Raw genomic sequence first — 24,411 nt, 5'->3', positions numbered from 1 at the left:
CTGGACCCCCCGCCGGTCTTCCCCGCTGACATAGACGGAGGGCATGGGTGCAGGGGGGGAAAGAGAGAGGTTTATTTGGACATGGGCAGATGAAAGGGTTCCCCAAACAGAAGCCAGTGAAGCGTGGTATGTGCTACAGCCTCTACCCTTGCCCCCTCCCTCCCCTCCCTGTGGCCCCGGCTTTGCTAAGACACGCACCTGCCAGACTACAACTAAAACCCACCCCCCAAAACAAAATAGAGTGTGGAAAAGAACTAAAAGCAACACCCCCCTCTCCCTGGGAGAGCTCCTTCCCCTTCCCCGCGCTGCACAGGCCAGTCTTGGGGGGCTGCCAGAGGCTCCCATGGGCCCTACGGCTCCAGCAGCTTGCCCAAAAACCGCAGGTTCAGGATCTTGAGCTGTTCCTCCAGGTCCATGCGCACGATGCCGTCCTCGCCGTCGATGCTCAAGAGGACACCTGTGGCTTCCCGGTCTTCCCCGAGGATCACCTTCACCTGGGAGGGAGGAGCGGGAGATGCGGGGTCAGGCATGGAGAGGCTGAGACAGGTGTGGGGAGCTTGGGCCATGCAGGTCCCTTGGATGTGCCACGATTGGGATGTGGGCTGTGAAGCTGAGCTCGGGGGCCAATCGTTGCACAAAGCCTCGAGCCTTCCCAAGTGCGTCACAGCCAATCCAAATGCGAGGCAACCGAGACCGGCCAATTGGGGAAGATGAGCCGGGAACACCCGTGGGTGATGGAGCAGGGGGGTGAAAATAGGGTTTTCATCCAGGTCCTTTCCCACCCTGACACCCCCCTGCTGTGGGTCAGTATGACCCCTGCATTAGCTACGTGACACCCCTCCAGTGGGGTTCACCCTGCTCAGGGCCTTCCAAGGACCAACCTCCCTGTATATCCGAGCCTGCCCGATGCCCCTCAGCCCAGCTCTGGGGGCAGCCGCATACCTTGTTGTTCTTGGTAGGTGTGACGGGCTCCAGGTGCTCGCTGGAGATGCTGACGACCTTCTCGCTGTCCTTGAGGTACACGGAGCACATGCCACCCTGGAGGGGAGGAAGCAGGGAAGTCAGGCGGCAGCTTCAGCTGGGGAGGCAGGAGAGGGGGGACCTTGCTAGGTAAGGATCTGGTCCCTTCTGAAGTGGATCTAGGGGTTGGGCCTCTCTGCATCCCATAACCAGGCTTGAGGCTTTGTTACGAGCATTTGAGCAAACTCCCATCCTCGTAGCAACAACCTTTGCACTAGCAAGGGCTCCTTTGTGCCGGACACGAGGCCTGGCTCCATAGGTCAGTGGTTAGAGCAACAGGTTTGTGAATGATGAGTTTGTGTCGCCCTCGAGCCTTTTGTTATATTCCTTGGGGTGGGAGGGTTGGAACCTCGGAGCTGCTGTGGACCGGGTCAGACCCCAGGTCCATCCTGCCAGGTCTCCTGTGTCACATGGCGGCAGAGAGCGGCGCTGAACGGGGGAGTGATGGGGTCCAAGCAGGGTTTCCCCCGTTCCTCTCCCCCTCACAGCCATCGAGGGTCCAGGACATGGCAACCCCGAGGCTGTGCCCCGCACTCCTGCACCCCACAGCCCCCGATGCCCCTTCCACCAGCACAGGTCCAGCCCCCGGCTGGATCTGGCTGAACTCTCCGCTCCCGGTGCCCACAAGCTCCCCACTTTCACCCCACGTGGGGGGGAAACAAATGTCTGAGAGTGGTGGGGAGCATCCCAGATTAACTGCCCAACCCCCTTGGTAACTGCCTCACACCCCAGGTACAGCTCCCAACGCACCGTCACGCTGCGGATGACTCCGGTCTGCCCCACCACCTGGCTGTCCAGGTAGGTGTCTCGCACTTTGACCTGGATGTCGGTGGTGACCCAGTCGCTGGAGCTCTGCTCGATCCCGGACCCAGGGGTGTGCGGGTTGTAACCCCCTGGGGATGGGGCTCCTGGTGTCATGGGACTATAGCCCACTGGGCTGGGGCTCGGGCTGGCCTGCGTGACAGGGAGGTAAAAGAAGCTGAGTTAGAGGGGTGGCCTCCGTCTGTAGTACACGGCAGATGGAGCACAGGGCAGGGAAAAGGGGATGAGAGTGGCACTCGGGGAGGGTCCCCCTCCACCCCAAGTCGGGGAGCTCCCTGTTCCCAAACATGAACTCTTTGCTGCCTAGAGCCACAGCCCCTATCCCCCGCCTACCTGGTATGCCATGGGTGATGGTGTAGGGTGGTAGCTGGCCGGCGAGTGGGTGTTCTGGTAGCCCACAGGGCTGGGGGCTACTTGGTGGTAGCTTTGAGGGCTCGGGCTGGGCTGGTAAGAGCCCTGCGGGGACGGGACAGCGTAGGGGGAGAATTGATCCGTGTTGTACCTGCCGTAGGGAAAAGGGTTAGGAACGGAGCCAGGAGCCCAGCACTGTCCAGCAATCTCCTCCAGCTGGTAGCCATTCCCCCCGCTCCCAAACCATGAACCTACATGGCTGGCGTTCCAGGCGTCTGTGGGTTGTAGGGCGGGTTGACCTGCGGCGACGAGGGGTCGGGGTAGCCAGGGGTCTGGGGGTTAGGGGTGCCCCCGTAGCCCTGCGGCGAAGGCGTGGGCTCGTCGTCAAAGCCATACTCAAACTCCTCGTCCGCCCTGGCACGGGGAGGGGGAGGGGGAGGAGAACATGGCTGTCAGGGGGCACCGGGGAAGCTGCTACCCTGGTGCTGCCCAATCCTCTCCTAGCACCCGCTCTGTGAGGCCTGCAGGGAGCCCGGGGCAGTCTGTGTGCGAGTATGTTAGTGTGTGCGTGTGCAGGACCTGGCCCTCTCCTGTCTGTCACGGGGCCTCTTGCGTGCATGTTATGTGGTACCTTGTGCCTCTGGGCAGACACGAGTTTGTCATGTGGCCTCATGTCCGTTACATGGCTGCGTGCTCCCCCCCGTGTCTGTGCATGTCATACAGCCCCTTGCATGTGGTTGTGCACATATGCGTCTCATGTCACCACTCGTGTCCACCTCGTGGCCTTGTGCATGCGTGCACATACACATGCATGTCACGTGGTCTCTCAGGCCACTTGTGTGAATGAGCGTCTGTCATGTGCAGCACCCGACTCTGCCTCACCTGCATCCCACAATGCCACCAGCCTTCAGCCCCACAGCCCAGAGTGGCCATGGGCGCCCGGCCTCCCTGCCTCGCAGCCCCCTCCCCACCCCCCACAATGGGCAGGCCATACCTGGACGGCGTGTTGGGGTTGTTGGGGTCCCAGGCCCCACTCTGGGCAGGCGTCCGGCTACCGTCATGCAGAGGCGTCTGGGAGCCGTAGTGTGGGGTCCGGCTGCCTGCAAAGAACCCAGAGCGCATGGCCGGTCAGCGCCCAAACGTTTACCCACGATCCCCAGGGCATAGGGGCCAGGGGCACCTCCCAGCACGCCCCCCCCCCCCGGGTTCCCATGTGGCTCCACTACAGACCCCTCCCCAGGCTCTATGGCCTCTGCCCCACCACAGGGACCCCCCATTGGCCTGCCCCAGGTCAGGGGGGCACTCACCGTCATGGATCGGGGTCTGTGAGCCGTACATGGGTGTCCGAGAGCCTGAGCCATACATGGGGGTCTGGGCGCCGTACATGGGTGTGCGCCCGTAGGTGGAGGTCATGCCGCCGGGTCTGCGCGAGCCCCTGTTGGTGGGAAGGAGGGGGTGGTTAGGTGCCTGGGGTGGGGGCGTCGTGGACGGCTCATCCTTGCAATGGGAGCAGCCAGAGATCCCCAATGCCAGACTTCCTGCCCCAGCCCCGCAGGGTGCTCAAGGCGGGGGCAGGGGACAAAAGGGGTCAGGCCCTGCCCTCCCCCCCAGGAGGTCCACGCTCTATTACGTCTCCTCATGGCAGCTCCATTCCCTGCCACCCCTGCCCCCGGGACACTGCAGGATTCCTCCGAACTGGCTCCTGCCCTCCTAGGCTCTACTCTGCCAGCTCTCCCTTTCCCTGCTAGGCTCTGGGTGAGACCCCAGCACAGCAAGTCCCCAGCAAGGGTGGGGGCTGAGCCAGATAGAGGTGGGGAGCACTGGTCAGGAGACTACAATGGTTCCTAGAGGCCAACTCTGGGCTCTCCCCCGCACAGCGATGCCCCCCCACAGCCCCAGACTTACACTGTGGTTAGACGCTGGCGATCCACAGAGATGGTCTGGCAGGTGGAATGCAGTTCCACACGGGCCGTGGACTCGGTGGCATCCTTCACCACCCCGATGTAGCCTGCGAGGGATGGGAGCACACATCACTGACCCCACCACAGGCAGCAGGGGGTGCTAACACCCCGTGGGGTTGAGGGGGTGGACTCAAAGGCACCAGGAATGGGCTGGGATCCACTGGCCCTTGCTCAGAGGGAGACTGGGGTCAGCTTCTTCCCTTGCCCCCCGCCCCTCGCTGACTGACGTGTTCCCAGGGGACCCCCACTGCCTGCCCCATGAGAAAGGAACTCAGGTGTCCTGCTTGATCTAGCCCCCCCATCTGTAACCACTAAGACACGTGCCCACAGACAGGGCACCTGATGCTGCCAAAATTCCCAGCCGCCCCCACCTTGACCCACTGCCACAAGGGGGAACAAGAGACCCTCAAATTGCCCTGGAACTCGTTAGCCCTGTGGACCCAAAGCTGGGCAACAGCTCAGGAAGGCCAGGGCAGAGCAAGGCCCGGGAGCACGGTGACCACCGTGGCTTCCCCCACCTCACATGCCAACGCGCGCACATTCCTATCCCCCCACAACCCGTTCCCACAAGCTAAGAGTGGGACTCGAACCCGTGGCCCCCTCTTACCTTTGTAGGGCCCCTGGGAGATCCGGACCGTCTGCCCGATGAGGTCGTTGTCTCGGCGCCCGCGGCCCCGGCTCCTGGCGCCCCCCCCCACATCCCAGGTCGCCTCCATACTCCCCCCACCCACTTCTTGCTGTAGCTGCAGAGACCATCCCCCGCAAGCCATGTAGGGTGAGCCAGACATCACAAGACCCCAGACACCCTCCCTACAACCTGCCCCCAGGTGCTCACCTGCCCCGCTGGGGTGCATGGGGCTGCTGATGCGAGGGCTCATGGGGGCAAAGCCTCCAACGGTGAAGTTAGTGACGTCCCGGGGCTGTGGGGGGCAAAGCCTGTGAGGGCAAAAGCAGGGTGGGGAACCCCCCCACACCTCTACACTAGCGATGTGATGATAACATGTGGGGCAGGCACAAGGGGGTGCTGTGGCACCCCTAGAGCCAGCAAGGGGGCAACAGGCAGGTCCTTTCCGCAGCCCAAGGAGAGGGGAGGCTGGCTGGGTCCCTCCCTATCCACCACGGGGGCTATGGGGGTACCCCCCCTTTGTCCCTCTCTCCCCACCCCTGGGGTGGGCACCTCTATTTTAACGAGGGGGGTGAGAAGGGGACACTTGTGAGCCGGGGAAGGAACCCAGGAGAGTCCAGCTGGACCACACAAGGCCACAACGCTGCCTTGGGCTGGTGATCTCCATGCTTCATAGCACTGGGGGTCAGGAAGGAGCCGGGGATCTCCTGAGGCACGATGGCTCTAGGAGATGGGGCATCTGCCCACCAGGCCGGGCCAGAACCACAGTACCAGACAGCCCTGGCCCCAACCCAGAGCCCTCACCTTGGAGCCCCCGGCCAGCACCAGGTGTCGGGTCTTGCAGACAAACATGCCTCCGTTCTCCACCAGCTTCTTGCAATGCAGGAAGGCAAAGCCACGGAAGAGGTGGCGGATCTCACCCTCACGGCCCTGCCCGGATAAGAGAGGCTGTGAGCACCACGCTCAGGTGGGCACGGGACCCCCAAGTAGCCAAAAGGTTCCCTGAACCAACAACGAGGGTTTTGCCTGGCACAGAAAGGCAGTGCTTCTGGAATTAAGTGCCCTCTCTGGGGGCGCTTGAGACAGGACGTTGCCCCCCAAAAGTGCATCTGATCTCAGGAAGGGAGATTGGCAGAGAGGAGGGATACGGCCACGTAGGAAGGTTTAAACCCCCTGCCCCAATATAAGAAGTGTTAACAAGTCTTTAAAGCAGCCATGCCTGACAACCTCCGGGAAGGGGCAGGGGGTTCGCGGGTGCAAGACGGCCCCCGGCTCCATACCGAATGCGGCCCATCGATGACCTTCACAATGTCCTTGACGTGGATGTTGTTCTGCTCTGAGTCCAGGGCCACGGCAAAGCGGTTGTCTTTCTTCCGCGTCACTGCCTGGTGCCGGACGGTCACCACCTTCCCATACATGTTCAGCACCTACAAGAGGGCCAGGAGGGAGTGGGGCTCAAGGAAACTGAGGCAGGCTGGGACCCAGGTCAACAGCAGCCTTAGTTTCCCAGGGGGCCCCCCAAAACACCCAGAATCCCTCTAGCTCAGAGGGATCATGGCAGGGCCCAGACCCAGGTCACAAAGGCTTTGCTGGTGTGGGGGAAACAGAGTTGAGCCAGATTCAGAAAATAAATGGGACTAATTCTAGAAGCAAAAGGGGCAGCAGGAGCTATTGAGCATGGGTGTGAGGGGCACAGCCTCCAAACCAGACCTTCAACGGTTGCAACGGAGAAAGAAACGGGAAAACCCTGCTCAGACACATTCACTCTCCCTTCCAGCCACCGCGTGACACAGGAAACCAGGCAGGACGGACCTGGGGTCTGACCCAGGGAACAGCAGATCTTGTGTTCTGACACCTGCTGAATCAGCAGCAGCTTTTGGCCCCTTGGCCCAAAGTGACAGCCAGTTCAGCAGTGACTGAGAAAGGTTTAAAAATAGCAGCAATGCCAAAGACCTCCTTGGAGCTGGGAGAGGAGGACAGCCCGTGGCAGGTATTACAGTGCTCTATGCAGCCATTACAGTGTCTCCATGCTTCTATTCCAGTGCAAAAAAAATCACCTTCCCTGCTTAAGATGCACCTCCCAACTGAGGAGGGTTAGTTTTTGAAGGTACGGGGGCATGCGGTACATGAAGAAATACGGTATCAGCCTTAGGAGCAACTGTGCCCACATCAAGCCCCCACCCCCACCTCACCTGGAAGGTCTCACGCTCCAGCCGGACAATGACACCCACAGTCTGGGGGTCCAGCTGCACCAGCTCCCCCCACTCATGCTGCCCGCCCACATCCACGCCCGAGGCTGTCTCCGAGCAGAGCTGCAGGTCCCGTGGCAGCACCTTGAGCTGGAAAAGGAGGGTAAGCATGAGGGAGGGAGGGAGGGAGCAGGGGCAGACCCTTCCCCACTGCCCCTTCCCCACCCACAACTGCTGGGGATACTCTTAGAGTATTGCAAACACAATAGAAAGTATCAGGATGCCCCTTTATTAATCCAGGGTGCCTCCACACCTTGAATACTGCGCCCAGGTCTGGTCCCTGCACCTCCAAAAGGATATAAAAGAACCAGAGAAGGTGCAAAGAAGGGCAGCAAGGGTGATCAGTGCTATGGAGGGGCTTCCCAGAGACTAAGGCCAGGTAAAAGAGAGACACTTGAGAGGAGACAGGACAAGGGTTTACAACGTACTAAGAGAAAGCATCTAGGGACTGATTCTTGGCTCTCTTGCCAGACAAGGACGAGAGATCACGGCACGAAACGAGCAGGCCGGGAGTTTAACACCAACACCAGGATGGTCATTTTCTCCTAGTGTGGGATGAAAGGGGGGCGCTCAAGGAAAATGGACGTGGGGGAAGCTGAGAGTTCAGCCAGATCCACCCAGCGACTGGGGACATTCTTGGAGGAAAGGGGCATTGGGGGCTGTGAAGCATGGGAGCACAGGGCATGGCCTCCAAGCTGGAACATCCTGGACCCTCAATGATTGCAACTGAGAGAGGAACGGGGGAAAAACCCTGCTCAGACCCTGTCACTCTCCCTTTCAGCTCCGCTCTCTGCCACTGTGTGACACAGGAGACCAGGCGAGACAGACCCAGGGTCTGACCCAGTCAACGGCAATGCTTATGTGCTTACAACACACCGTGCCACAGCAGCCTCTGGAGACTTTTGGTTAAGTCCTTAAAGCACATGAGATTTCCTCCCCATTCCCCTCTACGCACATCCCCTCTACTCCCCTCCCTTCCTGCTGCTGCTGCTTTCCCCACTGTCCAGGGAAACCTCAAAGTTTCTCTTGCCCACTCCAGCTGGGGTATGTGCAGGCTGGGAACAGTAATAGCTGTAGCAGTGAGACGGGCAGGGATTGGGAGGGTTCCCAAAGGGGAAATCCCTGCCCACAGCCTCTCCTGCTTTCACTGTTCCTAGCAGAGACTCCCAGGCTGGATCCAACTCGGAACGGGGTGGGGAGCCCCACTTCACCCCCTCCAAATCTACCCCTGGGACCCCCGCTAACCTCGTGCATGGTGAGGTCCGAGAAGAGGATAACGAAGTTCTCCTCCACGCGCACGATGAGCCCCGTGTCGCCCTCGAAGCGCCCAGCGATCACCTTCACGTGGTCGCCCATCTTGAAGTACTTGCGCAGCTCCTGGGCCGGGAACTCCAGCATGTCCTGGGCAGAGGAGAAAAGAAGGGCGTGAGGGTAGGGGGGTCAGAGCAGCAGGAAGGGCAGGTGCGGGGCATGGCTGGCTGGCAGCAGAATTCATAGCATCGCAGGGAAGTCAGGCTGGAAGTGTCATGCCTAGTCCTGCCACCTGCTCGAGGCAGGATCAGTCCTGGCTAAACCACCCCAGCCACAGGTCTATGCAACCTGCTCTGGGACGTCTCCAGGGTTGGAGATGCCCCCACCTTCGTTCAATTCGATAACAGCCTTTTGGAAATTCTTCCCAGCTCCGGAACCACGTTGGAGACCAGAACCGTGCCCACCCCCAACCCAAGCCTTGATAGCGAGACCCCCCCCACCCCCAGCTGCCAGTGATGAGGAGAGTAGGGGGTGGTGTCCCCGTCACCTTGAGGTCCTCGTGCTTGGGCATGATGGTGATCTTGTTGCCATCGACACTGAGGATCTTGCCCTGCAGGTTGATCAGCTCACCCTCGCACACCTCCACGTTGTCCCCTGGCTGGAAGTTGTGCTCCCGCTCCTTGCCTGGGAGGGAGAGAGTCACAGAATTGGACAAAAGTGGGGCGGAAGGGACCTCCAGAGGTGACATCTAGTCCAACCCCCTGCCTGAGGCAGGATCAGGGCCGCATCCAGGGACCCCCTTTGGTTCCTGCTCCACCCACGCTTTAAAACCAACTGCCTAGGAGATGCAGCAGCATTTCTATCCAGGCAGCAAGGGAATCCACTGACTTCATGGCTCACTGTCATCTGATTCCTGCTAACCTCTCCACTGCAGAGGTATTAACAACCCTCTCTCCTTTTTAATGGTCTTGTTCCACTATTCAAACCATCTTTTATTCTGGACTGTTGCCCTCTACTAGCCACTCCTGCTATGATCTCCCATCTGTTTCACAACCCTGGAGACTGTTTTTAGGTTTAGCCAAAAACCTTCACCGGTGTGTGGTCACATGAACTGAAGTGTAGAAAGGACTGACAGTCACGTGTCAGAGGCACCATCAAGACACTGAAGGCGGCGAGATTTTGTTTTATGAATCTGAATTAGGGGTAGTTCTCTTTGGTTTTGCTTTGATTTTAAAACCGAGTGTTATAGTGCCAGCCCCCTGGCATATTAAAGTTTCTAGTTTCTCTAACTGGAGAACAACACATTGTGTTAGTTGCAACGATGGGCCATGGCATCTACACTCCCCCGTCTTGAAATACTAGATCCACCTATGAGCAGGATCAGCCCTATCCAAACTACCCCACAAATCCATACTCTAAACGCTTTGGAGAAGGTTTGGAATGGACAGGGGCTCCCCAGGAAAAACATCCCGTCCCCGCTGTGCCTCCCAGAGGGACCCAGGGGAAAGGAAGGAGCACGTGCCCCAGATATTGCTGGGAAAAGGCTGAGATGACCCAACCCACGGGGGTAAGAACCTCACATCTCCCAGATCCAAGTCGTCACTACTTACCGGTGCTCTCGGTCACCACCTCGAGGTCAATGCCCTCCGGCTGGTCCTCAAACTTCTCCAGCTCAGACAAGGTGGGCTTCACACCTTCCGTAATCTGGCACACCCGGGGTGCAGGAGAAGGGGGAAAGACATCGGGTAAGGGTTAATGGGGTTCCCTGCTGGGTGAATACATGGGCACCATCTCATGCTCCACCCCCTGTGCGCCCCCCACCGTGAAACAGCTGGCATGAGCCAATGAGAATCTCAGTACATCGTGTGGGCAGGGAGAGATTCTCCCACCTGTTAGACCCCCAACCCAGACACCCATTGTATGCCCTGAGATACGCCCATCTCCCCCACAAAACCCTTCCCCCAGCCCATGCCATGTCTGGGTCAGCGATTCTGGATCTAAACTGAGGTCCTTTGGGAGACATCTCCCAGGATGCATTGCTGCAGCATCTCAGCACCAACACGGATGAATTTTCAGTGGAAGTAATCTGCATTTTTGGTGGAAAGCTCTTCCCCACCCCGCCAGCTCCAGCCCAGTGTGCGCCGAGGCATCTCTCACCACAGCCGACATGGCAAAGCTCTTGAAGAGGAACCCCTTGCGGCTGTAGCGGTTGCCTTCAAAGATGAGGAAGTCCCCATCGGAGGCAACGTCACCCCCCAAGGACCTGGAGAAGGGAGATGGGGAGAAGCATTATGGGGCAGTGATGCTGACTGAGGCACCGCAAACCCAGGGTGGGGAGAGACTGCTCCCCAGCGATGTCTAGATCCTCTGTTAAGGCTAGTCCCAGATGTCCAGATGGAGCAGACAGAAGAGGCAATGGAACAGCGAGAGTCCCTGCCACCCGCAACCCATAGGCCGGTGTTATCCTCAGCGGTGACGTCCCCCCAACTCCCAGTGCCTGGACTTGTCCCACTGCCACTCACCGGATCTTCTCGGCATCGAAGAGCCGCTGTGGGGGCCTCTTGAACTTCTTCCGCTTGGCAAACCAGTCTTTCTGCAGGGCAGGATGGAGACGGTTAATGTTGGGCCCAGGAAAATGTGAGGGTGAAGGGACTGGGGGATGGGGCAGCTATGGAATCTCCCCCCGTGGCTACATCAAGGTGCATCTGGGGTGGTTCACCAGGAACGACCCTGCTGGGACTGAACAAGGATCCTACCAATATAGCTGGATGTAGATGGGGCTGGTTCTGCTTTAAGCAGAGGGTTGGACTAGATGCGACCTCTTGAGCTCCCTTCTGACCCTCATTGTCTAGGATTCTATGAACCCGATTCCTGTCTGATGCTATTAGCAGGTCCCCTCTGGAGCATGGTTGGCCAGTCTCACTGGGGCCATCACCCGCCACAACCAGGACAGCAGCGATGCCCTCAGAGCAAGCTCCTCACAGCAGGTCCGTGCTTTACAGCCCAACAGGCTGGGAACTTTGAAGATGTACGTTTTGTATGTGTGCTTTTGGGGCAGGTGTGGGTTCTTTTAAGCTTTCCTTAAAGCACTGGGTGTTGGCTGTGGGCCAGGCTGGGGATGGTCCTAGCAGGACCATCAATGCTCCTGCTAGGACCAACCCCACAGGGTCCTGGCTACAGGATGTTTCCCCTGCATTCAGGCTCAAACCAACACTGCATTTGGGGTCAGGAAGGGATTTGACCCATTGGTTAGACTAGTCTGGACTGGGGAGGGGTTTGCCTTTCTCTGCAGTGGGGACACAGCTTCTGCCTGGGATCTCTCGAGCATCTACGAACTCCCTTTAACAGCAGAACATTGGATGCTGCTTCACCTGTGGCAGTTTCAGGTGTGACAGTCAGGCTGACTGTCTAGTTTTGCTAGGAGGCTGGATGATGGATTTGTCTGGGATGGTTTGGACAGGGGTGATCCTGCCTCAGGCAAGGGGGTTCACAGATTCACAGAAGTTCAGGGCTGGAAGGGACCTTCTGAGATCATCAGGGGTCCACCCCCAAGCCCCCCTGGGGTCAAATAACCCCAGCAAGCTGCGTGTCCCGTCTCCTTTTGAAGATTGGGCTGGACTAGATGTGACCTCTGGAGGTCCCTTCCAGCCTGACTTCTCTATGATTTCTAAGGTCTTAGGATGAACGTGCCCAAAAGCCACCAGAATTGGAAGTGCCAGGGTCAGGACACGGGAGGAATCAGCACAGCAGGCACCTCTCGTGCATACCAGGCTCATGCGGGCTTTGATGCGGTCAAAATCGATGCGCGGGATCATCTTCAAGGAGATCTGGTTCTGGCTAGGCTCCACGTAGTCCACCTGGCCGGGAAGAGGAGCAGAAGGGTTACAGGGCTGCCTACCAGAGACACGATCCCACAGGCAGTGGCTTGCAGGACGATGAGAGGCTCTGAGAGCAATGTCAATCACCCCCCTCCCCCATGGCTCTAATGGAGGCGGAGAAGCCTGTGATCACACCCATCTGGCTTCAGGATATAAGCACATACGAGCTACTGGGTCCGACCATAGGCCCATCTTGCCCAGTCTCCTGTGTTACACAGTGGCAGAGGGCAGAGGCTGGAAGGGAGAGCAACTGGGTCTGAGCAGGGCTTTCCCCGCTTTTTCCTCTCTCCCTTGCAGCCACTGGAAGTCCACGCGCAGTGGCCATGCCCTGCACTCCCACGCTCAAGAACTCCCGATGCCCCTTTCCTCCAAGAACGTGTCCAGTCCCTTTGTGAATCTGGCTACGCTCTCAGCTTCCCCCACATCTGGTGGCCACGAGCTCCCCCCTTTCATTCCATGCTGGGTGGAAAAGACCTTCCTTGTGTTCGATTTAAACTTACTGCCTATTAGTTTCATGCTGTGGCGCCTCGTTCTTGTCTGGCGAGAGACAGCCAAGAATAAATCCTTACTGATTTTCTCTTCACCATTTAGTGTTTTGTAAACCCAGGGACTGAGGCTGGGCCTTTGTTCGAGTTGCTCTGATTGTGGATGGTGTAGCTGTAAGCAGGGGTTGGACCAGCCTGGTTTTTCCATGACCCCCTAATGAAGTCACCACAGCGGGGCAGAGCCAGAATCCCCGGACACAGACTCCCAGTCCACTCTCCAAGCCATGCTGCCACCTGAAGCAGCTGCTAGTCCAGGCATCCAGCTCCTGCACTACCTGATGGGTCACGTCTTGTTGGTGCCAGCTATGTCCCCCTCCCCCATGTCCCCAAGCCAGGCGGTGCCTGCAGCCCGTACCTGTGCAATGTCATCCTTGTAGATGCCCCTCTTGAGGCGCACCCAGGACTTGGGCTTCAGGTTGGTCACCTCCTTCACCACCTTCAGCACGTCCGTCATCTCCTTGATGGGCACCATCTGCTGGTTCCAGTAGCCCATGCGCAGGTTGCCCACGCCTTCGATGGCTTGCTTGACATGGGTCTGCTTGTAGGCCTCCACATAGATGTAGCCTTTGACGTGCTCAGGGGCTACCACCGACTTGATCTGCAGGGGCTGCAGGGGGAGAGGAGGCGTGGTAGAGACGGGCAACGGACCCCCCCAGGGCACCCACACAGACTGGAGCTGGAAGCTGTCTACATCAGGAGCCACCCATGTGCTTACCGTGTCTGTGAACTGGTAGGCGATGAACTTCCTCATCAGCGCGATGGCCGTGGCGCGCTCTTCACCGATCTGGGGAAGAAAAGGATGCTAGGACTGGAGCCCCCACAGCTGGAAGGATGCCCCTTCCTGGCTCAAGGAGGAGAAGTGGTTTGGTCATGCCCACCCAGGGGCTGCTTTGATGGCATCTGTGCTAGGAAACACTGTACCTTGCACTTCACAGTCCACAGGTTGGGGTCCCTGGAGGGGCGAGAAGGGAAGAGAAGGGCTGAGGGTCCCTGCTCCAAGATTGTCCGCACCCTGGCATCCTTCCCTCAGCAACCCCTGCCCACCCGCCCTGGGTGGGATGCCACAACCCTGGCCAACCCTCCCGCTGATCCCAGACCCCCTTTTATCATCCCCTCTCCCCCGTCAGAGCCCAATACCAGGCACTTACTTCACACCGGGCAGCAGCTGCTGCTGCGTGATGTCGTCTGATAGTTCGTCGGAGCCGCCATAGACCCTACAAGGGAGAAGAAGGGCAGAACAAGACCTCAGGCCAGAGGACAGCAGTGGGACCAGGGAAATTGGGGCAGATGGGACTCCTGACAGCCCAGGCCTGCTCCTCACACTCCAGCCTTTCACCCCAAGGAGGAGAGGTTACTGGCACCTCATGAAAACGGCAGAGCCAAAGGCAGCTGATCCATAGAGTAGGGGTCATAACCCCGATCGTGGTTTCATAGTACTTAGGGCGCAGAAGGGACCTAAATAGATAATCTAGTCTGCCCCCCTGCCACTGGCCGGAGCACACGCTGGGATCACACAACCCCAGACAGGTGTTCATCCAACCTCTTTCTGAATTTACCCAAGATAGAAGTTGGTTCCAGATCCTAGCCACCCTAACAGTGAAACAGTGCCTCCTATTCTCTAACCTGAACCTATTCTCCAGCAGCTTCTGGCCATTGTTCCTCGTCACCCCAGGTGGTGCTGGGGGGGAATAGGACCCTTCCTATTTGCTGCTGATCTCCCCTAACCAGTTTGTAGGCAGCCACCAAATCCCCCCTCGGCCTCCGCTTTCTGAGGCTGAACAGGTTCAAGTCCCTCAGCCTCTCCTCAAAGGGCCTGCCCTGTTGCCCTCCAACCAAGCGGGTGGCCCCCCTCTGAACCCTCTCAAGGCAGGCCACATCCCTCTTAAAGTGCGGTGCCCAGAACTGGACGCAGTACTCCAAGCCCCATGGGCATTAGGTCCTCCCCTCAATGGACCCAGCCCAGAAGACAGGTCACAGCCCTAACGGCAGCCGTGGGACTTAAAAACATAAGAGCTGCAGTGTCCTGGTCAGACCCACTGAAGGTCCAAGGCGTTCCGATTCAGAGGCCGTGCCCCACACTCCCATGCTCAACAGCTCCCGATGCCCCTTTCCTCCAAGAACTGATCCAGTCCCTTTTTGAATCTAGCTAAACTCTCAGTTTCCCCCACATCTGGTGTTCACAAGCTCTCCCCCTTTCATGGGTGGAAATGGACATCCTGGTGTTTGTTTTAAACTGCCAGCCTGCTCATTTCATGCCATGACCTGTTGTCCTTGTCTGGTGAGACACAGCCAGGGATCAATCCCTAGGGACTTTCTCTCCCCCACCTCTTTGTATGTTGTAAACCCTTGTCCTGTCCCCCTCAAGCATCTCTCTTCTGAACTGACCAGGACTGGCCCTGCTAGTCTCTTCTGCTAGGGAAGCCCCTCCATAGCACAGATCATCCTTGTTGCCCTTCGCCCTCTCTAGTTCTTCTATATCCTCCTTCTACACCCTATCCATCAGACCCTTAAATCACCCCAAACCCAAACATGAGCCGTGATAAAGAACATCCCCAAATCAAGGGAATGCTGATTTATATCCTTTCAGAGGTGCGGTGACCAGAATTTGACCATCGTTGGCTGGATTCAGGCCCTCCTTCCCTCCAGCTTTGTGGGAAAAAAAGGACGCTCATTGTGCCCCATGTCCTCGAAGGAGCCCATCTGCAAGGGTACTAGGCTGCTCTCAGAGTCCTGGAGGGGCAGGGGCCGGGCTGCGGCCCCGGGGATCTGACACTCACGTCTCTCCCACTGAGGACTTGGCATACTTCTTCATGTAGTACTCGCCCAGCTCCTCCTCCCGCTGGTCCCTGTGGGGAGAAGAGAAGGGAAAGTGAGCAAGAAAATGGGTCAGAGCAATGTGTTGGAGGGGGGAAAAGAGGGGGAAGACCCACAGCTCCACCTTGATGGATTCACTCCCAAGAGCTCATGGAGCTTCTGGGACCAGCTCAAGGGTTGGTTTCTCCCCACTACCATCTCCTTTCTCCCCTCCAAAATGCTGAAGGATGGAGACATGGCTGCACAAAGGGGGAAGGGGGGGGTATCTCCAGCCCCACATCTGACATGGCAGTAGGCTGGACCCTAGCTTTCAAGCAGAGCCCCAGGGTCAGTGTACTAGGCTGGATGTGATCACCCCTGCCCTGGATTCCTCCCAAGGATCCAAGCCTTCAAACTGCAAATGGGGATTCCCTCTCCTCAGTTCTGCCACGGGGGCCTGGGCAGTAGAAGGTCTCAGGTCCCATCCCCTCACTACTCAGGACAGTCTCCTGCTGCCAGCACCAACCGAACCCTCCTTCCCCCCACAAACCCTGCCCTGGCAGACATCACCTCCAGAGGTTCTGCAGGCGCCGGGCCCCGGAGCGATCCTCATCCAGCACCACATTGTCGATGTTGGAGGCTGCGAGAGGGACGGGGGTTAAACCCCCCCCTCTGAGCATAGCAGGACTAGGCCAGCCATGAAGGGAGGAGGGGGGGGGAAGTCGGGGAAAGAGGAGTTTGGGGGCCCCAGCCGTGGCATGGCCAGAACAGGAGCCAGTTGAGAGGGGACCCCGCGAAGGGAGTTCGTGGGGGCCACTGGCTTGTGGCAGAGGGTTTGGGGCTGGTGTAATGCTGCCCACAGGCTCATCGGCTTCGAGGTAGATCTAGCAAGCCTGCCCCACACCACACAAACACGGCTGTAGAGGCAGGCCCTCGAACCTTTGTGCTCATATATGCATATGGCCACGTAGAGGCAGGCCATTGAGTTTTTATGCTTGCACAGACACAGGGCTGCTATAGAAGCAAGCCATGAAGTTCACACACACAGCTGCTTCTGAGTCAAGCTATCCAGACTTCATCCCTCCCATGCACGCAAATCCATACCCAACTGAGCTTTCCATGAAGAAAAGCCACTGCGACTTCACCCACACAAATGTGTGCGCGTGCAAACATGGCAGCCATTAAAGCCCCCACCACACACACACACACACACCCAAACATGGCTGCTATTAAGTCAAACCCACACACGGCTGCCATTGAGTTAAGCCCACCCAACCGCTACAGTCAAGCCATTGGACCTTCACATTCACATGCAAACATGGACACTACTACCGAGTCCAGCCAGAGACTTCATGCATGCGCGCGCGCGCGCACACACACACACACACGCACACCCAGCAGAACCCAGGTGTCTGGGACACGGACACATGGCTGCTGCAGCCAGGCCACAACTAGCCAGCCTGAACACCCCCACGGCAGCAGCTGGAAGAGAAAAGAGTGCCCACTCCACACTACATCTACCACCAGGCAAGAGAGAGACAGAAAAAGAGAGAGAAGGGGAGAGAGAAAGAGAGATAAGAGCAGGAACATGTGGGAGCTCACACGCAGCCCTGCGTGTGCCTGGCCCTCCAGCCTGCATGCAGAAGACAGCAAACCCCCTGCCCTCTCCCGCCCCATGGCCGAGGATCAGTGGCCTCTGGCACCCCTGGAAGCAAAGGAAGGGGAGGTTTATAAAAAAAAAAGACCAGGCAGAAAGGCAAGGCTGAGGGAAAGGGGGCAGTGAAGAGGTGGGGTAGGCTGGAATGAAGACAGGTTTGACTTACCTTCGATCTCTTCTGCTCAGGAGCAGGTGGTGATGGTGGAAGGCAGACAGGATGAGCCAAATAATAGCATCAAAACCAACCATGGGGGGGACGGAGGGAGGGGTTGGAAAGGGGAAGGGGGAAAAACAGAAAATGGGAAGTAACAAAATTAAGATGCGGCAGAAAAAAAAACAACAACCAAGCGGGAGCAAATGAGATGCACGAGGGAAGTGAACAGGAGGGATGGTGGGGGGCAGCACGGGGCAGTTGGAGGACCTGGGTTACACCAGGGGAGGCTCATGACATAGATCTGCCCCCGCCCTTGGCCTTAGCATCTATAAAGGAAATAGCCCCTTTATCCAATCCCCCCAGTATTTTCAACCATCGGTCAAACCTCAGGGCACTTGTCAGCCAGGCAGAAGGCCCAGCTGGCAGGCTGCAAGGGGCATTATGGGGCTAGGGGCGGGAGGGAAGATGTCCTTTCCCAAGCCCTCCAAGGGCCATGGCTCCGTAGGCCGTCACTCCAGCAAGGGCAGCCCCAGGTAATGAGCTTGGCCAAGGCAGCACTGTAGAGAGGTCAGTGAAGCGGGGACGTGGAGCTGTGCATGGGACCAGTGGGTATCTCCTGGAGCTCAGATGCTCCTGACATGTCTCCTGCCTGCAGCTGCTGCTCCCAGGAGCGGTCAGAAAAGCCACTGACCAGCTGCGGCTGCAAGCCTGCTAATGAGGTTCCTCTGGGAAGGGCCAACCCCGCGCTGCAGCCAGTGATCCCCCCACCCTGCTATCAGCAGCACCAGAACAAGAAGTCTCTTCCCTGGGGTTCACCTCAAGGGAAACTCCAAACCACGCAGCCCCGAACCCCTCCACGATTAGGTGCGGGAGATCTGATCCCATCAGGGCGCCCCGGGGGGACACCAGCGTTACAAGGGCTCCAGCGGCAGATCGGAGCCGAGCAGGAGCACATCCACCCCGCAGCAGCTTTTAACAACCCTCCAGCTCTGGAAACAAACCAGGGTCAGATGACAAACCCACCGACGAAACAGAGCCCTAAGAAGCTCCGTGGACTGTAGCCTCTCACAGCCACCACGGCTCATGAAGCTGAGACGTCACAGGCGTCTCTAGCAAAGATAAGCCTCAGAGATGCATTTTGTCCGGCTCAAAATGCAGCCAGAAATGGACTTTGCAACCAAAGTGGGAGGTTTTTGTTATCTGGCTCATTTTTCAGGGGTTTCCGAGACACCCGGTCTCTTTTCCCACTGATTCTTCCAAAGGTTTGTCAATCTGAAGCTGGTGTTTGAAACGAAGGGATCGACCCAGGATCAGGCTCAGGGGGTTTTCCTGGTGCCGGGTGCAATCAGCTGGCTTAACTGCATAGTAGGAGCAGCTGAAAATAAAAATCAGGGTTTATAGAACTGGAGGAAAACAGGGCAGGTATCTCAGGTCGCACTGGTCTATCCCCTCGTTCCAGACAGCATCAGCCCTGCCCGACCCAACCCAACCACTAGCTATGGAGCTGCTTCTGCAATAAACCCGTCTTGGGAGCATTTTAAAAGCATTTAACGGAAAACTGGGTCTGGGGATTTGGCCAGCAGTGAGCTGGCTCTGACAGTGCCTCCACTGACTCAAAGTTCCCGGGACTTTCTGGCTCTAAAGGTCTCGAATCTGGGCCTGGCCACTGACTGATGTCTGGCTCTGGAAGGTAACTAAAGCTATCAGCAGCCAGGGAAAATTCCATCCTGTTGCAAACAAGAGGGCTGCTGCATTTTGTCACATACAGTAAGCTCCTACCCCTGACTCTCCGAAAGAAACCGGTGCTGGAACCTGGCGGGTGTATTATAGGTGAGAAATACGGTAAAGCAGGGTTCTGCCACCGAAATAGGGAGGAAAACCTGCAGAGATGTGCAGGAAACAGGCCTGGCTGCTGCTACTCAGTTACTTACTATGAGGAAAGATCTTTTTTGCCCTTCAAAAACAAAGGCGTGTTGTAGATCAGAAAATACAGTATTTTGACAGCTCAAGGGGCCCTGCTACATGTTCGTATTAAACCTGGATAGAAACCAGCTATAAAGTTGTCCCATGTTTTCAAGCTAACTTTGTAGCTGGACAGCCATTTTTTATGGCATGATAATCCCTTTGCATGTGTGGCTGGTCTGCATTTATTGCACAATTTGTCAGTTAATGGTGTTATATATGTAATGTGCGGTGGGGGCCTGGGATCGAACCAGGCCAGCTGGCTTCCAGCTTGTGGACTGATATTACATGCGCTGCAGCTATACCTAGGAGCTCTGCTTGTGAGGCAAGACCCCCATGCAAGGTGCTGTACAAACGCTGAACCCATGCCCCAGAGAGCACAGCAAGCCCCTACCACACCAGTGCTCAACCCTTTGGCCCCATGAGCCAGGGGAGTGGTGTGAGAACCCCGTGCTCACCTGGATTGGGTCCTGGTGCCATCTCCTGAGTGCTGGGACTGGGCCCCCAAAGAAAGGGTTTTGCTAGCCCCTCACCCTCACAGAGCTCAGTGACATTGCGGTGCCCAGGTCTCTTCGAGCACCACGAAGGGCACTGGGGGGGGGTTGGGGGTGTGCGTGAGGGGTCTGTGAATGCAGGGACACAGCTCCAGTGGGAAGGTGCCAACCCAAAAGCTCTGGAGGGAAGAGTCTGGAGCCTACTGGGAGCAGGGCTCAGGGGTGCCTGGCCTTACCTTTCTCCAGGATGTCCTCAGCTCCATCTTCCCACTGGTCCTCGTCCTCGTACTCGTCGTCCACGTCTGCAGGAGACAGGGGGGGAAGAGAGAGGAGAGACCCGCAAGGTCAGGCGGGATCTGGCTGGTTACGGGGCAAGGGGCAGCTCCAATGCTGCCTGCTTGAGGTCCCCAGCAGCTCCATCTGTTCAGGACAGACCCCAAGAGAAGCCTCCTTCCTCCACTGCTCAGGACAGCCAGAAAGTCCCTACCCAGTCTGCTGTTCTGCTTTCTGCTCCCTGCCCTATGCCTGCACCTACAGCTCTGCATTATGCTCCCTGCCCCATCAGCTGCTCTCCTTACTGCTGCTACTTTCTTCTCCCTGCCTCGTCTGCTGCTCCCCTTTCTGCTCCCCGCCGTGCGCCTCCTGCCCTATCTGCTGCTTAGCTGTCTGCTCCCTGCCATGTGCCCCCTGCCTTATCTGCTGCATGCCAAACACAGAGGCTGAACCCCCCTCACTCCATGGTGCTGTGCTGCAGGTGTTCCTCCATCCCTCCTCCCAGATGCAGCTCAGTCTGGATCCCAACAATCAGCACGTGAGAGAAGGCAGAGGGCAAGGGCATTTTCAAGGGAGCTGATGGATAATACCCCAATAAACTGGGGTACTGTTGAGAGAAATTTGCTTTGGCTTCTCCTGTCCTTCTCTGGGTGAAATCAAATTCCCTAGTCACCCAGGGAACCTGGCCCAAGAGGAGGCTTCACCTCCCATGTCTGGTGCCCCCTTACTTACCAGCTTCATCCAGGATGAAGCCGCCATGCCTGGGCTTCTTGGCTGGCCGGTCATCATCTTCCTCCTCCTCTTCCTCATCATATTCTTCCTCCTCCTCCTCTTCCTCCTCCTCGGCCTCCTCCTTCTCACTGCCTGCCACACTGGCATGTTCCTCCTCTGCCTGCGCATTGCAAAGGGGGAGAGGGGGGGAGGGGTTAGGGCCCTCTGTCCTGCCTAAGGGGGTCTCCAAGGGGCTAGCTTCACTCCTCCCTGGGAGAAGGGACTGTCCAGGACCCCACCACAGTTGAGAAGGCCACAACAGAGGTAAGGAGGGGGGACAATGTGGCAGGAAGCAGCCTGTGATGGGGACATGGGTCCTGCTTGACGGACACCAGCCAAACTCATTTCCCCAGCAGGGATGCTGTATTTATCCACATACCCCTAAGTACTGCATTTCCTCACATACAACGCAGCCCAGAGCGAGATGTGCACCTTCTTCTTGAAAGGCAGGAGCAAAAATAGAGAGGCCTTTCCTTGTAGCAAGTTACTTGAACTTGGGGCCTTGGCTTATCTGGCACCCAGTCTGCCACCTCCTCAGCAGAGCACTGGGGCAGACATAGACGATCAGAATCTGATCACTCGGCCCAGCCACCTGCCCACTCCCTGCTACCAGAGTGGCCATCCTGGGTCAGTTGACCCTTGACCCCTTCCTATACAAAACCCTGACCCGGAAAGGGAAGGGTCTGGGCAACAAGGCTCAACTCTTGCACCCAGGCTGCCTCCCTCTTCGCTTGTGCTTTTACTAGCTCCGGTGGATTCTCTGGATACCTGACCCATGGTCCAGCTTGCCCACAGACCTGGAGTTTGGCCTTACCTGACTCTGGTTTGATCTCCTGGATACCCACCCCCCCTGGTCTCCTAATCTAGTGCCCTTCCTGACTCTCTCAATCTCTGACGTGGTTCCCCGGATGGATCTTCCGGCTTCCTTACACTCAGATTCTGAACACTCCCCTCCAACCTTGGCTGCTTCTTCTGACCCTGGGTGACCCCCTAGACCTGACTGCCCACGACCTGGCATGATAAGCGGGGGAGCCGAGTCTGCTCACCTGCCTACTCCCTGAGAATCGCATGCAGATTTTACTTCTGCTTGTGCTCTGTAAGCAGTAGAAATGGCTCTTACCGTATTTGCAACATATAATGAACATTCCAAATTTCCAGCAGCTATTGGGGAGAGCATGTACGCTGTATACTAGAAAATACGGTAAGACTCGTGCCTTGAAAGCAGGGCGAAGAAATAAAAGATCTTTCTTTTAAGCTCCACTGCTCTGAATCCATATCCTTCACCCCAGTTTTCGGGCGCTAAATTTTAGGGGAAATGTGAGTGTGATACGTGAATAAACGGAGTCAGGCTGGAACCGGTGGCCTGGGGCTCGGACCCAGAGCTTCGCACCTGCAGCGCTCAGGGCCCCAAGGCTCAGAGGAGGGGGAAGCGATTTGATCGAGGCCCGAGGCTGAGCTGGGGACAGAACCCAAGTGTCCAGACTCCCAGCTCAGCAGCCTCCCGGGGTCCAGACCCCTGGGCCACCTCTTTTGTTCAAGCCGTGCTCAAACATCACCCTGGGTTATTGTAACCGTGCACAAACCCCAGGGGCCCCTTCAGAGCAAAGGCTCCTTCCCTCCTTCAGCCTCACCTCATTCTCCTCTACCTCCTCCGCCTCGCTGCTATGCTCGCTCTCATCCTCCGAGAAGTTGCTGTCTTCGCTGTCCGACATCTTTGAGCCGTTTCTTTGTTCTTGGGGTGGGGGGGGGGGTGGGGAGGGACTCTCTCACTTGAAACACCTGTAAAACCAGAAGACAAGTTCAGAGACAGGGTTTCACCTTCCACTTTGCATGTAGATTGTATAGTCATCAAGGAGATCGCCAGGCTTGGATTATTCCCATTTTATAGATGGAAAAACTGAGACATGTTCAGCTTAAAGCAATCTGCCTATGGCAGGCACCCACAGGGACCCCTGCAGCAAGCAAACACCTAACTAGCACACAGGGGTTTCTCCTATTAACAACCCACGGAGGCTTAGAAGTGTTATCCCTTTCTTAGGGAGGGGGAAACTGAGGCAGAGACGCACTTTATGCAGCAGCATTTGGGAGCCAAAGGGAATTGCAGTGTCCGGGCACCCAGAAGCCCGAAGAACACGAGTACTGGGGGGCAAAACACGCTCCTTAGTTACATATAGAGACCCCTGCTTGTCTCCTACACGGATGACGAGCGAGTGGCTAGAACTGCTCAGACCTTGCTTCTCTTAAGTCCTGCTCCTGCAACGCTTCACACGTGTTTCCACACGTGTGCTGTCACACTGGCTACACACAGCGAGGAACGCACACGTTTCAACACCGCCTCCTCCAGAAAACGAGGCTCTACGAGGAACTGAGAGTCTCATATTGATCCACTGTGGTACGGAGTCAGACCGCAGCGGGGCTGGAAGGAACCCACAGAGGTCACATCCAGCCTGACCCCGGCCCCGTCCAAACCAGCCCAGACAAACCCAGCATCGAACCTCCGAGCAAAGTCAGCCCTGGCACCGCGCCAGGCTTCGCACCCAGACCTGCTGCAGGGAAAGCCCGGGCTGGGGGGTCATAGACACTGCAGAGAGCCCAGGCAGAGACTGTGCCCCCGCTGCAGAGGAAGGCAACCGTCCCCCAGTTTGTACCAGTCTGAGCAGGGGGGAAATCCCTTCCTGCCCCAGTGCAACGTCGGTCTGAGCCTGAGCGCGGGGGCAAGACCCTCTATCCAGGAGCCTCTGGGTGCGAGCCCCGGTAGGAGCACTGGTGCAGCCCTGCTGAAAGCATCCCAACGCACGTCACTTCCCAGTAACACAGACCACGGCGGCTGCAAACCACGCAGCGAGGTCAAGGAAGGAAGGAAGTAGGAAGCACCACTAGCTGAAGCCGCGCGGAGGGTAGCGAGGCCAAAGGCACGGATACCTACCAAGCACAGATCCCGGTTTGCTCCGATTAAAAAAAAAAAAAAAAAAGAAAGAAAAAAAAAATCCCCAATTTTCGGATTAAAAAAAGTAACCCCAACTCCGCACTTTTCCATCATCAAACTGAAACACTGCTATAGAGATACCTGAATATATCGAGAGAGATCGAGTTATACCGAGATCGAGAGAGCGTTATAAAGAGATAGAGAGCGGTGTTTCGGTTTGATCACGGAAAAAGGTGGATTTGGGGGTGACTTGTTTTATTCTGGAAAAAAATCTAAATATATTCATCCGGAAAAAAATGTAAATAAAATCCAGAAAAATTCTAAATATATCAATCCAGAAAACATGTAAATAAAGTCCAGAAAAAATCTAAGCATATTCATCTGGAAAAAAATCTAAATAAAATCCAGGGAAAAATCTAAATATATTCCTCTGGGAAAAAAAATCTAAATAAAATCCGGAAAACCCCCCAATATCTGAGCCAGGTATCCAGGTGTATCCAGATCGATCTAGAGGCAAAACTCGCGGTTAGAGGTGATGATAACTTTTATTAAACCGACTAAATTTTTGCGATAAAAAGACACTTTTTTAAAGCAAAACTCCCGCTGGTTTAATAAAGGATGATACCACCTCTGCCGCGAGATCCGATCCCTAAATGTATCCGTGGCGTTTCACCTCCAT

At 57.0% G+C, this 24,411-nt stretch overlaps 1 protein-coding gene across 1 annotated transcript; it reads right to left on the bottom strand.

Moving 5' to 3' along the window:
- Positions 1–48: 48 nt before the first annotated feature.
- On the bottom strand, positions 49–22,580 carry SUPT5H (SPT5 homolog, DSIF elongation factor subunit). Its single transcript, XM_014524160.2, has 29 exons — positions 22,438–22,580; positions 20,768–20,927; positions 19,999–20,064; positions 17,319–17,330; positions 16,066–16,135; positions 15,480–15,548; positions 13,851–13,916; positions 13,624–13,654; positions 13,418–13,486; positions 13,058–13,309; positions 12,047–12,136; positions 10,802–10,872; positions 10,437–10,542; positions 9,890–9,983; positions 8,827–8,963; positions 8,274–8,429; positions 6,972–7,118; positions 6,060–6,206; positions 5,584–5,709; positions 4,976–5,074; positions 4,762–4,864; positions 4,099–4,201; positions 3,501–3,628; positions 3,188–3,293; positions 2,449–2,607; positions 2,176–2,344; positions 1,771–1,974; positions 943–1,038; positions 49–494 (listed from the first exon to the last, which is right to left on the bottom strand). Exons 1-29 carry the CDS (start codon positions 22,516–22,518, stop codon positions 351–353), a joined length of 3,261 nt encoding a protein of 1,086 aa, XP_014379646.1. The 5' UTR covers positions 22,519–22,580; the 3' UTR covers positions 49–350.
- Between the last annotated feature and the right edge of the window lie 1,831 nt (positions 22,581–24,411).

Source organism: Alligator sinensis, unplaced genomic scaffold, assembly GCF_000455745.1.
Source record: "Alligator sinensis unplaced genomic scaffold, ASM45574v1 scaffold107_3, whole genome shotgun sequence".
NCBI lineage: Eukaryota > Metazoa > Chordata > Crocodylia > Alligatoridae > Alligator > Alligator sinensis.
The sequence above is the reverse complement of the archived record's forward strand: the minus strand, read 5'-3'. Positions and strand labels throughout refer to the sequence as shown.

Bases quoted from the DNA above. Each gene is read 5' to 3' on its own strand.
- SUPT5H (XM_014524160.2), bottom strand. From the start codon at position 22,518: ATGTCGGACAGCGAAGACAGCAACTTCTCGGAGGATGAGAGCGAGCAT. The intron at 8,430-8,826 runs GTGACGGGGACA...TCCTCTGCCCAG, and splicing joins CCAAGCACGAGGACCTCAAG to GACATGCTGGAGTTCCCGGC. The intron at 495-942 runs GTATGCGGCTGC...CCTCCCTCCCAG, and splicing joins CACCTACCAAGAACAACAAG to GTGAAGGTGATCCTCGGGGA.